The 16,384-nt window shown below is 36.4% G+C and overlaps 1 protein-coding gene across 3 annotated transcripts in view; it reads right to left on the reverse strand.

Annotated features, from left to right (window-relative positions):
- Nucleotides 1-16,384, reverse strand: part of drosha (drosha ribonuclease type III) — a 130,673-nt gene that overhangs the window by 81,214 nt on the left and 33,075 nt on the right. For all 3 annotated transcript variants that reach the window (NM_001113680.1, XM_031903195.1, XM_031903197.1), the window contains 4 exon segments: nt 3,295-3,419; nt 5,621-5,790; nt 10,346-10,420; nt 14,597-14,678. In NM_001113680.1, the coding sequence (NP_001107152.1) occupies nt 3,295-3,419; nt 5,621-5,790; nt 10,346-10,420; nt 14,597-14,678 (452 nt within the window).

Raw genomic sequence — 16,384 nt, forward strand, 5'->3', positions numbered from 1 at the left:
CATGTTTGCACAACAAAAAATATTTTAAAACCATTTACAGTAATTCTGAACCAGCCACACACTGTCGCTGATGGTTTAATTGGACATCATATAGCAGATCTGATATAGACATTAGCTTTGCACAACTTTATACATATCCCTGACCGTATTAGTATTTTACCAGCACCAAGACAAATGTGTCATAAATGCTAATCCACCCCCTACTGAAAATGAATAGCAGCTATTAGAGTTCGCTAAGGAGTTTTATGGCCTCTCAACAGGCACTGCAACCTTTTCCCTCTCCCCGGAGAGTTGTAATAGCCTTACACATTACAATAAGGGGTACAATATCTCATATGTAATAGCATATCACAGGAAGGTCCTTCTAAAACATTGACTGTAATATGCCTCTGCAGGTTTTATGCCTTGTAACCCTGTAGAAATTGGTGCTTTTTTTTGTTTTGGTAACAATACATTTACACACTAACCAAAGAACATTCTTTACAAAACACTTTATAAAATATAATGGCCTTGTTAAATATTGCTCTGCCTTTTTACATGTGCATTTTGAGATCAATTCTATCAAAAACACATGCACCAACACTACAAAATAATAAAAGCAATACCATTTAGAAACAACAAAATATCAGCAGTTCAAAACACTAAGTCGTAAATGTAAGCATTTGCTATGCCATGTTAATGCTCTGGAACCCACACTAAGCAAATGCTTGCTCAGACTGAGCTTAATAAGGGCATTAAACTGACACCGTTGTATAAACCAGTCAGCTGTAGGCAATTAAGCTTTGCCTTATCGGTACTGGAAAAACCACTAACACTATAAGCTAATAATAACCTTAACAGACATTTGTTGCCATTAATCTGCTGAAGTCAGTCATATAGGAAACATAGCAATTTATTCATGTGTGTGTAAAAAAAACAGAGCATTTAGGTCAACAATTTGGGCCACACTGGGACCTTTTTTAAGATATATATAAGCACATGCGTGCACAAACGCATTGATTTCTTCTGTACTCTGGTTTCGTTTCACATTTTAAAGATATACAAGCAAGTTAACTGACTTCAGGCAAAATAGATCAACATGTGTACAAATGTGATAGGGACCTTACATTCTAAGCTTCACTGGGACAGGGAGGGATGCGAATAATGTTTAAGGCTATGCCACACTGGGCTGATTCTCAGCCTTTTATTTATCCCCAAAACAAGATTCAGCCCCTAGGTTAGCATCAACCCTTGCCCTGTGCCTGCATCCAGAGTCATTGTATTGCCCAGATGCAGGCATATGTAGTGGATTTCAGTTCCAAAATGCATACTAGCGTGTTCTGTTCCACATGCATATACCCAGGCCAACACAATGGCTCTGGGTGCAGGAACAGGGGAAATGCTGATGTCAGACTAGGGTCTGTTGTTCTGTTTATCTCCAGGCTGAGAATCAGCCCCTTCTGATATTGGCCTAATCTCTTTAAAGGACTGCATGTGTTGGCCCTATAAAAATAACACAATAATACACATACTAATCAACTACTTTAACCTGCACTTGTAATGCTAGAGCAAAGATTCTCCCTGCTGTTAGCAAGACATGGGTAATTAGACTCTTGTCTTTCAAAGTTTTCAATAAACAATTAACAGAAGAACATGCATCTTCATTAAAGACTTTATTGAAATAAAGACAGTGACAAATTTATGTAAGCAGGAGTTCAATGTATGTAATCAGTATTAATGGCAATGTTTTCTTTATGCTCTAGATCGTGAACTGCAGAAATAAAGACAGCATCATTCTTCCCCATTCCTCATTAGTAAGGGGTATCAAGCACAATGACAAACGGTTAGACAGCAAGGAATAGGAATTACATACAGATACAGCAATTAACATATATTCAATTTAAATTACCAAAATCCTTACTTGACATAGTATTATGTTTTCTTCCTAAAATAATCGCAACTAATAGGATATTAGCAATCCAAAAATATTTAAGAGGCAAAGGCACCTATATTCCTTAACAGTGCAGGGAACAGTCCTAGAGCAGGAGTATGTTCATATACAGGGTATATCTTTAGGGCTACTATGGCATATGCTACTGGTTTGCTTAGATGCTTCCCATTAGTGTGGTAATAAAAAAAAAAACATTCTTGTAAGTCCCATACCCAACTGAGAGTCCAACCAGCATCATTTAGCAGTGAAGAACTGTGCCTCCAAAGAACCTCCCTTCTTTTTTTTTTTTTTTATTCATCACTTGGTTGGTTGTCAGTTACCTGAGTTTTGCGAATGACAATATATAAGCTTTATCAGAAAGGTCTATGTAAATACAGCCATAAGCACTTACAGTAATGCTGCACTCTCTAGAGTCCTCTATCATAAGAAACACAGGATTTCTTGTCTCCTTTTCTGTTCTTAAGGTATCTGGCTGCCTCTCTCAGAAAAATAATTTATTCCTGGGGCCAGAGTGAGCAGTTCTCTCCTCTCTCCCTTCTAATGCTCCCCCCTCCCATAAGAATTCATAAAACTCATTCCCCCCACCCATTGGAATGTGTGATCTGAGCTATAAGCTGCAAGCAGGAAGCTATAAAGACTAAGCTGAAATGGCAACTGCAATCTTAACCAAATGGAGAAAGCTTCTATGGCTGTTTACTCAGGTAATGCATTCTGCAGAATAAATATATTGTTCTAGGTGGCACTAATGTGGCAAATCTATTGGCAGTAAAGTGCCAAAATAACTTTCCTTTTCCTTTAAGTTAACTTTTAGTATGTTATAGAATGACCTATCCTGGGTGCTAAGGTAACTTTGACCCTAGCAACCAGATAACTGCTGAAATTCCAGACTGGAGAGAAAATAACAAAAAAAATAAATGAATAATAGAAAATGAAGACCAACTGCAAATTCTATCAGAATATCACTCTCTACATCTAGTATAAGTTAAATCAAAGATAAACAACCCCTTTAATATACAATATGTACAGTTTTGGAATCTTTCTGTAATTTGTATCTATATACCTTAAGGCTATGAAAAAACATTTAACCCTTTAAGTGCCACCCAACGTAGAATCTATGTTCTGTGTATAAAAGGACTGAAGTGCCACAGAACGTAGATTCTATGTCATATTCCCTGCAAAACATTCCCTCGGCAACAGCATGAAGAAAAATAAGAAAGGTCTAAGGGTGAAATGGCAGCTCTTTATTCTTTACAGAATATTCCAAAACCCTGTTAAATTGTATTGACAAATGTAGTAATTACCATGCACTTAGAAGAAACAACTGCTAACATACCAATATACATCAAAATTAAGGGACAACTTACTGAGGGTCTCCGGCATAACTCAGTTGAGCAGGCCTTATTCCAAAATGGACAATTATAGGGAATGTAATAACGTCTGGATTAAACTGCTCCCGATCAAGCTGATCAATTCGCACTGAGCTGGGTTTCTGAAACAAAGAACATAAATTTATGAGGGGTGATCATAATTAAAAGCTTCTGAAAGGGAAGCCTATTTGATTCAGTCATTAGATTGTGTGGGTCATAAGGGCCTAAGATGAGCAATGGGTGTTTAGTTGCTGCTTGGGAAAAACACATGGAGTAGCAAGGTATAATCAAGGCAGATTATGTGTGTATATAAAAAGGAAAATTGTTCTCAGCATATATTTTTGTGTAAAAGCTTGAGAGTTTCAATAGAAGTCAATGGGAATTGTCCTAGGCAAAGTCAAGCCAGGTAAGGTAAACCATCAAATATGCAAAAAAAGACCAGGAACACAGAGTTTATTTAAAAAAAATCAATTGTGTTTTTAATTGCAAGAATGGCTATTAGTGTGCTTTCTGTAACAATATGATGAACATTCTAATTTTATGCTGATATATCATATTTTGAGTTTGTCATCCATTTTTAAATCTCAGGTTAGAAGTGCACATGAGTATGGGTAATACTCTGTGGAGACATTATTTGTGCAGCCCTGGCTGTAACAGATTGATAAGATCCGTGCCCTATAGGGGCGAATTAGAATTCAAGACCCCGCATAGGTGATATGGAAGTCACAATATAACAAACTCAAACACATTATTATCCCAGAATCCATACCTGTTATACCAACAGTATCAAATCTTGGTATAGGTTTAATTTAATTTTGTCTGTCAACTACAAACATGACTGTCTTTGGGTACTCTCTTTGTCCGTTAGGAATATATGAGCAGGGGCTGGTCACAAAGAAATTGGTGTGATTGGACCCAGTAAGGAAAAATATGATCAATATATACGATATGATCTCTCTATTATTTTCCTGCGGGGAGTTATGGGCATTATATTCTCGGTCTAGTCCATTGTCACTGGAGGTTAAAAAAAAAAAAAAAAGTTGTGCCCTGATAGGCCACACCCTCTGGCATTCGTTTGGGAGGGGGGGGGGGGGAGTGTCCAGTTACCGTATGCCCCTGCAATATGTGATGGGCAGAAGAGCTGACTAAGAGTTGGATTTACTTTGGAGGACCAATTTCATTTGGGGAGTTTATCCCGAATGTTACTCCTTGACTTCAGGACCAGAGCATCTCTGGGTAAGAGTATGGGTTTTCCCTTTTATTTTATAAACTGTTTGTAACTGTATATTCTAATCTATGTTTTTTGTGACATCTTTTTGTACTGTTATACATTTTATAATATTAAAAATAATATTTAAGTTTTGTCCTTAAAAGAGCTTAACTAAAGAAATAGGCAAGAAATTATGTACATTATGTTTTGGCTTCTGTACAAAACCAAGGCAACCCAGCAGGGGCGATCTGTGCCTCCTAAGATGCCCCCAGCTGCTCGCCATCTTCTTTTCTGCTGATTCACTGTACATTCGCTTGGCTGCTGTGACCTACCTGAGCTTAGGGATTTACTCAAAATATACTGTATAGATAGAATATAAATGTCACAATATAAGGCTGGTTAGTAACTAATAAAGACAGTTACTACATTGCAGCTTATTATCCAGTACAATTAGAATCAGAATTTAATAATCAGCCCTGTAGCATCAGCTTATATGGCAACCCAAACTCATTTTCTGCTTGATAATATGCAACAGCCCCTTATCTTTGCTTCTCAACAGCTGCTCAAAGCACACTGAGCATGTAAATGTCGCAGACACTTTCCAAGATGAGGAGCCCCTATGACAAGTCTGAAGTCCTGGATCATTGCTGCTATTGAGATTCTGAAACTTTAGGCTGATGCAGTAAGTTTAGTATATAAAATATGGCATGTTTAGCCATACATTTTTAGGGTTTAGTCCTTTAAATAGTAACAGTATAATTGGGGTTGGGGGGGGGGGGATCTGTATAATTATTTGTGTATTAAGGTTGCAAGTTGGGATTGGCCTTGAAGTCCCTTATCAACTCTGGCACAGTTTGAGCATGGACTGAGAAAAGGCGGCTTATGGTGAATAGATTGAAGAGGAGCGAATTGCATCGGGTTGGCTAGATGGGGGTGCAGAGGACTTTGCTCAAGGTCTTGTGGGTCTGGGCATGGGATGAATCATGGATTCATTTAAACCCAGGGACGTGTGATAGCCTGCCACAGAATCCACACTGGTGTTGCACTGACAGCAGCAACCATTAAAAGTGGTATAATATGTGTACATAGAAGAAACATCAATAAAAGCCTTACCATGCCAGGATTAGTGACAATCATCCCTTTGCACTCTTCTGCATATTTCTGCCATTCAAGCTCTTCCCACTGAAGCATGTTTGCAATCTCTTCTTCAGGAACTAAAGGTTTGTTACATCGCAACAAGTACAATAAAACTTGATGCATGGAGAGGACCTCTTTACCACCATCTGAAAGTTACAGAAAACCTAATAAGTAAAGGCAGCTATTTTTCCTATTGACACAGTATGCTGTATACAAACTACATAAATACTAGTAATATGGAAAAAATAAAGGATATGACTACAGGGTGTCCAACTCAGGCCTTATTAACCATGAGGTATGATCAGCCATACCTCAATACCAGCAGGTAATCTTACACCTGGCCTTTAGTTTGATTTTCCCACTTTTATATAAACATAGATACACAGCTTCTAAGCGCATACTCTGTACCAAAGCCTATTTTTAAAGATATACATAGGCACAGGAGTTAACCAATTCTTACAAAAAAAAAAGTTGTTACTTGTCATTTTCATTTCTTTGTAAGTAATAAAATAATGTTTTATTTCATATCCCACATTGCTTTGTTTAATTAACATATATTGAACTCTAGTGATAGGAAAGCAAAAAAACATATTGGGCCTGATTCACTAAAGGGCGATAAAACGTGCGCTAAAATTTTTACCGCGTCTTAATTTTGGCGATTTTTCGCACGATTCACTATAAGCATACTCGCGCTTTTTTACGTGCGATATTGCATGCGTTATTTAACTCGCAAAGACTATTTCAATGCAGTATTTGCTGGTACATGTGCTAAATTACGCCCGCGAATAGTCGCCGCATATGAATGGTAGCTTAGAAATAGTGTATAAAAATTGTCGCCGCATATAAATGGTGTATATAAATATTAGCCACATATAAATGGTATCATATAAATAGTAGATGCTTATAAATAGTAGCCATTAGTGATGAGCAAATGTGTTCTGGTTTCTTTAGTGAAAAATTAGCAAATCTTTCGAAAGATCCACGAAACGGCAAAAATGTTGTGCGGGCAAAAAAATTGTTGCTGTGACTATTATTTTTTGACGCTTGTATCAATGTGCGGTGAATTTTTGCGTGGCGAATTTTTTCATGCATTTTGCCATTGGCGGATTGTTTTGCGAAACGCATGAAAAAATCCGCTGCGAAAAAATTCAACGCACGTCCAAAAATTTGCTGCGAATCCATGCCTGGCGAAGCATTTCATCACTTGTAGCCAAATATAAATAGTCGTGCAAATGAACGCACGCCATGTTAGCCATACACGCCAATACTTGCAGAAAATTACTGTATTAAAAATGAACATTTCGCTGCAAACTGGCGGCTGCGTCACTCTAGGGGAAACACATACTTGAATAAATAACACTGTAAGTCCATATTTTATTGCAAAAAATCATTTACTGTACTTTTGTATAATTTTTCGCCTGCCTGTAGTAGGTGTTAATTTTCGCATAGCCGAATGCAATATTTAGCGTGCAAAAGTTATAGTGAATCATGCGATCGTATTCTTTTCAGCGCGGAAATTAACGCATGCGGTAAAACTAGTGCGAGAAATAACCCATGCGAAAATGCCGATATTTCGCACGTGATAATACTATGGTGAATCGTGCGCAAATTATTTTGCGCTTTTTAACGCAAAAAAGCGTGCGATAATTTTTATCGCCCTTTAGTGAATCAGGCCCATTGCCTTTCATTTTTCTCTACTGTTATGCTTATTTCAGGCAAAATCTTAGCAGAACTGTCAAATGGTAGCTTGTGAAGACTCCTTTATGTCAGGTCTAAGAGTTCATTTTAGGTAAGTAAATCTAGCATGCTGTTGTTTATGACAGGCAGATAGATAGATTTTGTTTTACACAATTCATTAGAACATGATTGAATAGGGACTAGTGCACAGAGGGTTTCATTTTAATCACTTTTGAAGTGCACAAGCAATATTTCCAGTTCAATTTTTCTTTACAAAAATGAGAAATCCTAAATAAGCTGATTTAAGGTTTTTTTTTTTTTATTATTATTTTTTAATAGTCTCTCTTGTGAAAAAAGGACTGCTTTGCCTATTGCCTTATACTAAGACCTATGCCATTAGATCCGATTGAAATTCTATTACTCGGCTTTGCTAAAGTTCTTCCTAGTACTGTAAACATCCTAATGCTCTGATGCGCAACAAGTTATTGTTAGCCATACAAAGCATTAGGATTCTTACAGGACTAAAACAAATAACAATGCATGAGTAACATATGAGTAGTATATTACTTACAGCATACTAGGCAATAACAATGACTAGTCATACCCCAGTGAAATGCACCCCAAAATGTTCAACAACCCCATACATGATGATTACCATTACTGGTCTGTTCATAATGACTAGTAGGCCGATTTATCAAAAATGTTAAATTGGGGATTGCAGGCATTTCCCCAGTTTACGGTCTAAGAACTTTTTTCCGACGCTTTGTCAAAGTACCTTTTTTATTAGAGGGTACATGCCAGCTAAAAGCAGTCATGTGGGCAGAAATATTACAAAGCAGCACAGGATCTTAAAACCTTTCTGATTCCTTTCTGATGAACAAGACACAATGTAATTCTATAGGTGCCTTACAAACTGATCCATAATACAGATAAGGAAAAGGTGCTGAAAAAGAAGAATGACCAACTATTGTTTTCAATAAGTAACAATGGTTGTTACAAAAAACTAAAAATAACAAGCAACTGTTAACTCTGCCTCTCCAGTTTTTCTCAGATAGCGTAAATATGTGAGTTTGAAATGGGGAACAGCAATATTTATTTACATATTGAGTGTTGCAGTCTAAACATATGTTTAAGTTCCTTTAGTAAGTCACCAACTGATATACATTACAAGAGAATAGCAAATAAGTTGCTTGTCTGGTGTAAGCACTGGCTTGGCATGTTTTTGCTATTGATTTTATTTCCTGTATTAAAAGCCTTTAGGCATTATGAGGCCTTGTGGAAAAACATTTAGGGCTTTTATGGGACAGTTATGGATGTATCCAAAAAGCTATAGAGGAAACGGGCAAAAATTATTGAATACAAAAGCTTTTGGGAATACTTTAAAAAGCAATAATCTACAATCATTATCCTTCTGGTACAGATAAGTTATTGCCAAATCTAGCTTTGTGTACATACGAGAGAAACCGTTATAGTTCCTTTCTAATCCTAAACACACATATTTAAGCAAGTTTATTCATTTTTCTGCCTCTGCTTTAGCAATAAACCAAGTATCTGGGGTTAAAGTAGATGGTGTGTTAATAATTCAAATACTGCATTAAAACAAAGTTGTGTATATTTTTTGAATTCCATTTTAAATTACAAAATAATAATGCAACTGTAAGTGATTTTCCTGGTTGCAAAAGAATAGAAAACAAAAAACATATACACTGGATATGTTATACGGAAACCTGTTATCCAGAAAGATCAGAGTTATGGGAAGCCAATCTTTCATAGACTCCCTTTTAGTCAAATAAATTAGATTTTCAAAAATTATTTCCTTTTTACTGTAATAACAGAATAGTACTTTGTACTTGATCCTAACTAAGATATAATTAATCTTTAAATAATCTTTAAATAATCTTTAAATAATCCTATTTATTTAATGTTTAATTTATTTTTTTAATTAACTTAAAGTACAAAGAGCAAAATTACAAAAAGACCCCCAATCATGGAAACCCCAGGTCTTAAGTATTTTGAATAACAGGTTAAAGTGGACCTGTCACCCAGACATGAAAATCTGTATAATAAAAATCCTGTTCAAATTAAACATGAAACCCAAATTCATTTTTATATTAACACATCCAAACCCATTATAAAGGCATTTAAAAATCACAGCTGTCAATCATATATTGCTTGCCCCGCCTCTATGCCTTAGGCATAGAGGCGGGGCAGACAATAACTTTAGCTTTCCATTCAGCACTTCCTAGATATCACTGCACATCTAACGTTCCCCCTCCCTCCTCCTCATCTGATTGTTTAGCCAGTACAAGGGCATGGGTATCAGGCCCCCCATTCTGGTACAGAAACAAGATTTTGGCATGATACACAGCTTGCCTTCATAACAGTGTCCACAAAATGGTGCCTTCCTGCTTGCTTTGATTGAGCAATTCCAAGACGGAAGGAAACAAGATTTATATTATTTATATAGCGTAAGTAAAGTTTATTTTGCTCAACTAACAATATAGAAAATAATTTGGACTTATTTTTTAGGGTGACAGGTCCGCTTTAAGCCCTAAACCCAAATGGCCTTTTTGGTGTTTTGCCATACCTTTATATATTGCAGTTTGGCATTCTGTGACATTATTTGTGACTCTTTTGCAAAGGAACGGATATTTCACGGTTTATTGCTTGATGTTTTGTAATGTCTTGGCCAAGGAAAAGATCTGAATGACTGACCAACACTTATCTATGTCCTCTTTTTATCAAGAAATAAAATTTGACTGTAGTTACAGTTACATATACATATGCGCTTTGGGTCTTACGGGAGAAAAGCGCTTCACAAATGTTTGTTGTTGTTGTTATTGTACATAGGACTGAACAGGCATGGTTTATGTAACATCACTATTATGTGATTAAAATTAATGTTGTCTTAGCCAAGTGCTGAAGCATTCTGATGATAACTTTTAAACAGACACTTTAAAGCAAGCCACAGAGTGGAAAAAGCAAGATATTTAATGACTGTTTAAAGGCAGAATCTGTGTTTACCTGGCAGAAATCGTACAAAACGGGGCATAAAATGAAACTGCGGGCAATTGGCATCATTGTTTTCAACAGAAGGATCTTTAAAATAAAACAAAAATACGAGCAGTTATTTTCCATTGAAATAAAAACTTGATCTGTTTCAAAGAACATTTAATAACTGCCCTGAACATGAATGAAAAGACAAAAACCATTTTAAAATGCAAAATATCTTTTTCTGCGAAATATATACAAGTTCTTTTATATACAGTAGAAGTTAGAAGATTTTCAAAGATGAAAGCATCTACATATACACAAGATTAGTTGTGCAGACTCCATGAAAATATAATTAAGACATGGCATTATCTACATTCAGCGCAGCAGAAAAATGAATATGTAATTTGTCACGTCAGAATTCAGACAAGACATGCAAGGCAGAAAGAAAGAAAACTATACCAAAAAAAAAAAAAAAGGAAAAGTGTTAGCCCTGTGCAAAATACAAATATGGGATCTGTTATCCGTAAATTAGTTATCGAGAAAGTGCCGAAATACAGGAAGGCCATTTCTCATCAACTACGTTTTATTTACAAAAAAAATAATGTCAATTCTCAAAAACAATGGGTCCCAAAACTTTGGAGATTTAAGTGGGCGGAGCCACCAACTGCCAATCAGACTTCACCTATTGATTTTTAATGGGGAAATTCAACCTGCTGCCATTCTCACAGTATTGACGCTGGGTACCCAAACTCTTCATCATTGAAGAAATGGGTGGAGCCACCAACAGCCAACCAGATCTTACCTATTGAATTGTATCGGTTTAAGAATAGCAAAGATTTTCGGTGGAATAAAAACAACAACATTTATTGGCTCAAATTAACAAAAAACAAAAACATAAATTAAATAGAAAGCATACTATACCAAACAATAGCCAGGTGCATCCTAATCTCCTAAATCTTTGCTATTTATTCTTATACTGATTCAGGACTTATTCAGTGGGATATAACTAATAGATTCCCTTTCTGAAACCTATTCATTAAAAATTGTATCGGTTTAAATGTAAAATGCTGCCATCCTGATATTTACGCCAGGGTCCCCAAATTTTGCAACTAGTCATTGGGTGACAATAATTCAAGGTTTTAAAAAAAAAAAAAAAAAAAATGGGTGGCGCCATCAACAGTCAATAAGATTTATCTCATTGATTTTGATGGGGAAATTTAAATGGCTGCAGATTAATCACACACGTTTAACCATATATGTCAAACACAAGGCCCGGGGGCCAAATCCGGCCCACCTGGCTGTTTTATGTGGCCCTTGGTGAGTGTTCCTGACCATCCAGCCTGATAAATTTCCATTTCCCTCACATAGTAAACTAAGACTAAGGGGTATATTTATCATGCTGTGTAAAAGTGGAGTGAAGCATTACCAGTAATGTTGCCCAAGGCATCCAATCAGTAATCCAATTTCAACAGTAGCAAAGCATCTATTGGCTGCTATGAGCAACATCACCGGTAATATCTTACTCCACTTTTTACACATTGTGATAAATATACCCCTTAGTATCTTACTAAGTATATTAATAAAAAATTTGGCCCGCGACTTAGCCTGTGTTTTAGACTTCGGCCCCCTTATGTGATTGAGTTTGACACCCCTGCGTTAAACTATAGTGTCCCCAATCTTTTCACAGTTATCCAGGATAAAATGAAAAAACAGCAGCACTCCGGAAATGTTGTAGAAAAAAGCGACTTTACTCAAGTGCACACAGGCTGTGTGCACTTGAGTAAAGTCACTTTTTTCTACAACATTTCCGGAGTGCTGCTGTTTTTTCATTTTATCCTGGATTTTGTTTTACCCTGGCTGAGGGTTCAGCTTGCACCTGGGGCTACAATTAGCCGGTTTGTCCATTGTGTAGCACACCTTAATCAATTTGTCAATCTTTTCACAGTTGTCACTGGGGGACTAAGGTTAAAGGTTAGAAAAAAAATCAGATTTAACCCATTCAATTTAATTGGTTTATATTTAAAATTCTGCCTTTCTCAAAGCATTAATGTTTGCAGAGTTAGTCACTGGTGGACTGCAGTTCAAGGTTAGTAAAAGCAGCTGGCTACAAACAGCCAACCAGGTTTCACCCATTGAATTTTATGGTTTTAAATTTAAAATGCTGACATTCTCACATTATTTAGACCAGGGTCCACAAACTTTGCACATTTTGTCACTGGATGACTACAGATTCAAGGTTAGAAAAAGGAGGTAAAGTCAAAAACAGACAATCAATTTCAAGCATTGATTTCAATTGGGGAATATAAACTGCTGCCATTTTCACATATTTAATGACAGGGTCCCCAAACTTTGCAGTTTGTCACTGGGTGACTGGATTCAGCTTGGAAAAAAAGTGGGTGGAGCCACAAACAGCTAATCAGATTTCACTACTTGAATTTCATTAGTTTAAATGAAGTTTCCATTCTCTAAATATTTATCACAGGGTCCACAATCTAAGATGTGACTCAGTGGGGAAATGTACATGTCTGCCATTCTGACACTATTAAAAGCAGGGTCCCCAAAATTTGCACACTTTTTCTTTTACTAGATGACTGTGGTCATTCAGTGACTTCACATGTTTTTCAAACCAATATGAAGTTTGTTCCCTTTATCCTATTAGGCAAAAAGACACACAATCCTATTAGGTTTATTTAATATCATTTGATTTTTTTAGTAGACAAAGTATTATCTCAAAAAACTCAGGTCCCAAACACTCTGGATAACAAATAAACATCAATCAACACTCACAATAAGATACCTTGCCATTTAGACTGCTATATAGTTGCTAGAGCAACTTATTCTAAGCAACATGCAGAAATTTGGATAGAAGGCTGAAACAGGTAGTACACCACTCAAACGTTTATGCAGATGGTGACCCTCACTTTTTTTGTATGCAAAACAGAAGGAATCTTAAGAAAGAAACCAAACTTGGAGTTCCATGACCTCAATAGGAGCACTTGGCCTGTATAAACTATAATGCCTATATAAATGTAAATCTGTATTCTTGCACTCTTATGCTTTCTAGTGCTTTGCCCAGGTGCTTAGCATGGCAAACAAATGAAATATTTCTGCAATGTCTGCACAACTGGATCATGTTTTTGCATTATTATAAAAAATAATCTGTAAATAAAACATATTTCCCACATACAAAATCCAGGAGTCCAGCTTGCAGACAGAACCCCTTGCTGCTTGTCACCACTCCATGTACATTCTGGAAGGCTTTATTTATTTTTTTTTTAATCACAAGAGGTGAGAGGTGCTCAAGGCTCTTTGTTGTTATACCAAATCAAAACTCAGACTCATTTAATACACCTAAAATGTTCACCTCATAATTTTCCATAGTAAGCAAACTAAACCTAACACAGTTTAACAGACAGCCTGAAGAGGGCTAAAGAGCACATCACCAAGATTAATGCCTTCCTAGACTAATAGAGTTTGCTTAGTTAAGGTGTTGTAATTGTAGCTGCCACCCTGTTAAGGTTTTGATTCAATATGTACTACACCTATGTCCAATATGAGCCAAAAAGTTGCTAAGAAATATACGTTTTACCTTCCTTCACTTAGGAAGATAATAAGACTTAAGTATAATGTATAATAAGTATAATGTCACTGTTCCCCTCACTGTTGCCTGTGCTTACACCTATAGATAGGGGATGTTCGGTATATAGGGGGTGTAACTGTGATTGAGAATAAATACTTTCCTTTGATCCCACAAGTACTCTGAAGAAAACGGGAGGCTAAAGAGTTTGAGCATTACAAAGATGCCTGCGTCATACCCCTTTAGTTTTTATACTTTATCTGCGTAATACAACTTACACAACTGTAATGGTATGTTTAATGGACAGGCCTATAAAGGACAACTTACAAATGTCATCCTTAATAGGATAATGTTCTATGCAGACACTGTGCAAATGCGCTAAAGCATTAACACAATTTTGAAAGTAAAACAGATTTATCTTTAAAAGTAAAGTTACAGCACTACATCTCATGGGAAATTAAAAACAGATACCAAGGAAAAATTATTTCAACAAGGTTATCAAGTAGGAAGAATAGTGAATACATTATTTTTGTGGTTCTGTTTCTGACAAGCAATAAAATAACAATATTTTTACTATACACACCTAAACACAACCCCCCCCCCCCAAAAAAAAAAAACCAAAAAAAGTAAATAAAGGAAAGATATGGTATGGAGGTCACTAAATGGTTCAGTATTACATTTTAGTAAAAGCAGAACAAACATACCCATAAGATTCCAGTCATGAAGTTCCAAAATATCCTTGTACAAATGGGAAGAAAATAGTTCCAAGCCCTTCACACAAAAATGCTAAGGAAAAAAAAAGCAAAAAACATTAGAACTTTGACAATAAAATTAAAAAAGTATAACAATTCCCAACCAAGGTCTTGTTTTCCTCAAGCTCCATCCATATCCATAGTAACACAATCAATTTACATTCAAATACGATGAGAAGGAAGTAAAGGAAGGGAAAAAAAGGAGGAGGAGCATAGCAGAGCAGCAGGGGCATATGCAAGAGAGGGATGAAACTGGGGAAACAGGGTGAGAGGGAAAAGAACATGGGGAGGGGAAGCCAAGTGTCAGCTGCATAAACTATAAAAGAGAAGAGATAAGTAAAGGAAACTGAATTTGTTGAGTATAAGAAAAATGAAGGAGAAGAGTAAAAGCAAAAAACAGTAATAAGAAATGCAGAAGAGAAAATAAACAAAGGGCAGGAAACAAAATAGAGAAAATAATAAAGAAAGGAGGGAGAAAAGACAGCTTGAAGAAGGAAGATAGTGGTAAAATGAATGTAGTATTTACTTTAAATTTACTTGGTAGCACACTATACAAATAAATATCTCTGCTTTACGATTACAAACTGTTGTAAATTTAATGGTTTTGACTAAACATACATAGCTGTTTTTTTGAAGTATATTACATTCGCCTACCCCCTGTATGTTTATTTTTAGTTCACATTTGTCCCTAGACAGAAAAAAACAATTCTAAAACTCTTGTCTTTGCTCTTGGGCCTTTAGCTCCAAGATGGGATTAGTAATTCATAAGCCAGAAACAATTTGGAAGTAAAGAGCAAGCAGAATGACTGTTAAAGTGTCTTATTTTGGAATCTAACTTTGAAGAGTGCAACAAAAACAGAAAAGTTGCCTTTGCTGCAACATTCTGAATTGTATTTAAGATATCTATGTGCAGGAGCGAGTATCAAATTCTGCCTCCAGTTTAGGACCACTAGTACAGTATATGGCTCCATATATTGTAATTCAGATGTACATCTACAGTAATTATGTTGGGTTGAAAAACCCAACATACTATTCTTCAGCTTATTCTTCCGGTTTTTCTTCTTCTTAGCACTCCCCATTTTCTAAACGCTACTAGTTCTACAGTTTTAGGGAGCAGGGAGGATTTTCAAACTGCTGCCACTCTTACAGCTTTGAAGCTACACCCCCCAAACTTGAATAACATAATCATGGGGTCACCCCAAATGAAATAGCGAATTTGTTGAAAGACCCATAGTAAGTGGGGCTAACAGCCAATCAAATTTCAATCATTGACTTTAATAGGGAAATTGAAACTGCTGCCAATCTTACAGCTTTGAGGCTACACTCCCGAAACTTGAATGACATAGTCATGGGGTCAGCCTGAATGAAAATATGATTATTGTTGGATGCCTAAAAGTGGGCTGAGCTCTGAACAGGTCAGATTTTACCTATTGACTTGGCGGAAATTCAACCTGCTGCCATTCTCAAAGTAATAACACCAGGGTCCCCATTTTTAGGTGGAGCCACCAACAGCCAATCAGACTTCACCTATTGAATTTTTTTTTGTTTAAATTTAAAATGCTGCCTTTCTCACACTATTTATGTCAGGGTCCCCAAACTTTGCACAGTCAGTCACTGGCTGACACTGTATTCAGGGTTAGAAAAAGTTGGTGGAGCCACGAACAGCCAATCACAAGTGGTGAAGTTGGTCACTGGGGGACTGCAGTTCAAAAACAGGAAAAGTGGGTTGGGCCACTAACA

Source organism: Xenopus tropicalis, chromosome 6 (assembly GCF_000004195.4).
Source record: "Xenopus tropicalis strain Nigerian chromosome 6, UCB_Xtro_10.0, whole genome shotgun sequence".
In the NCBI taxonomy this organism is placed as follows: domain Eukaryota; kingdom Metazoa; phylum Chordata; class Amphibia; order Anura; family Pipidae; genus Xenopus; species Xenopus tropicalis.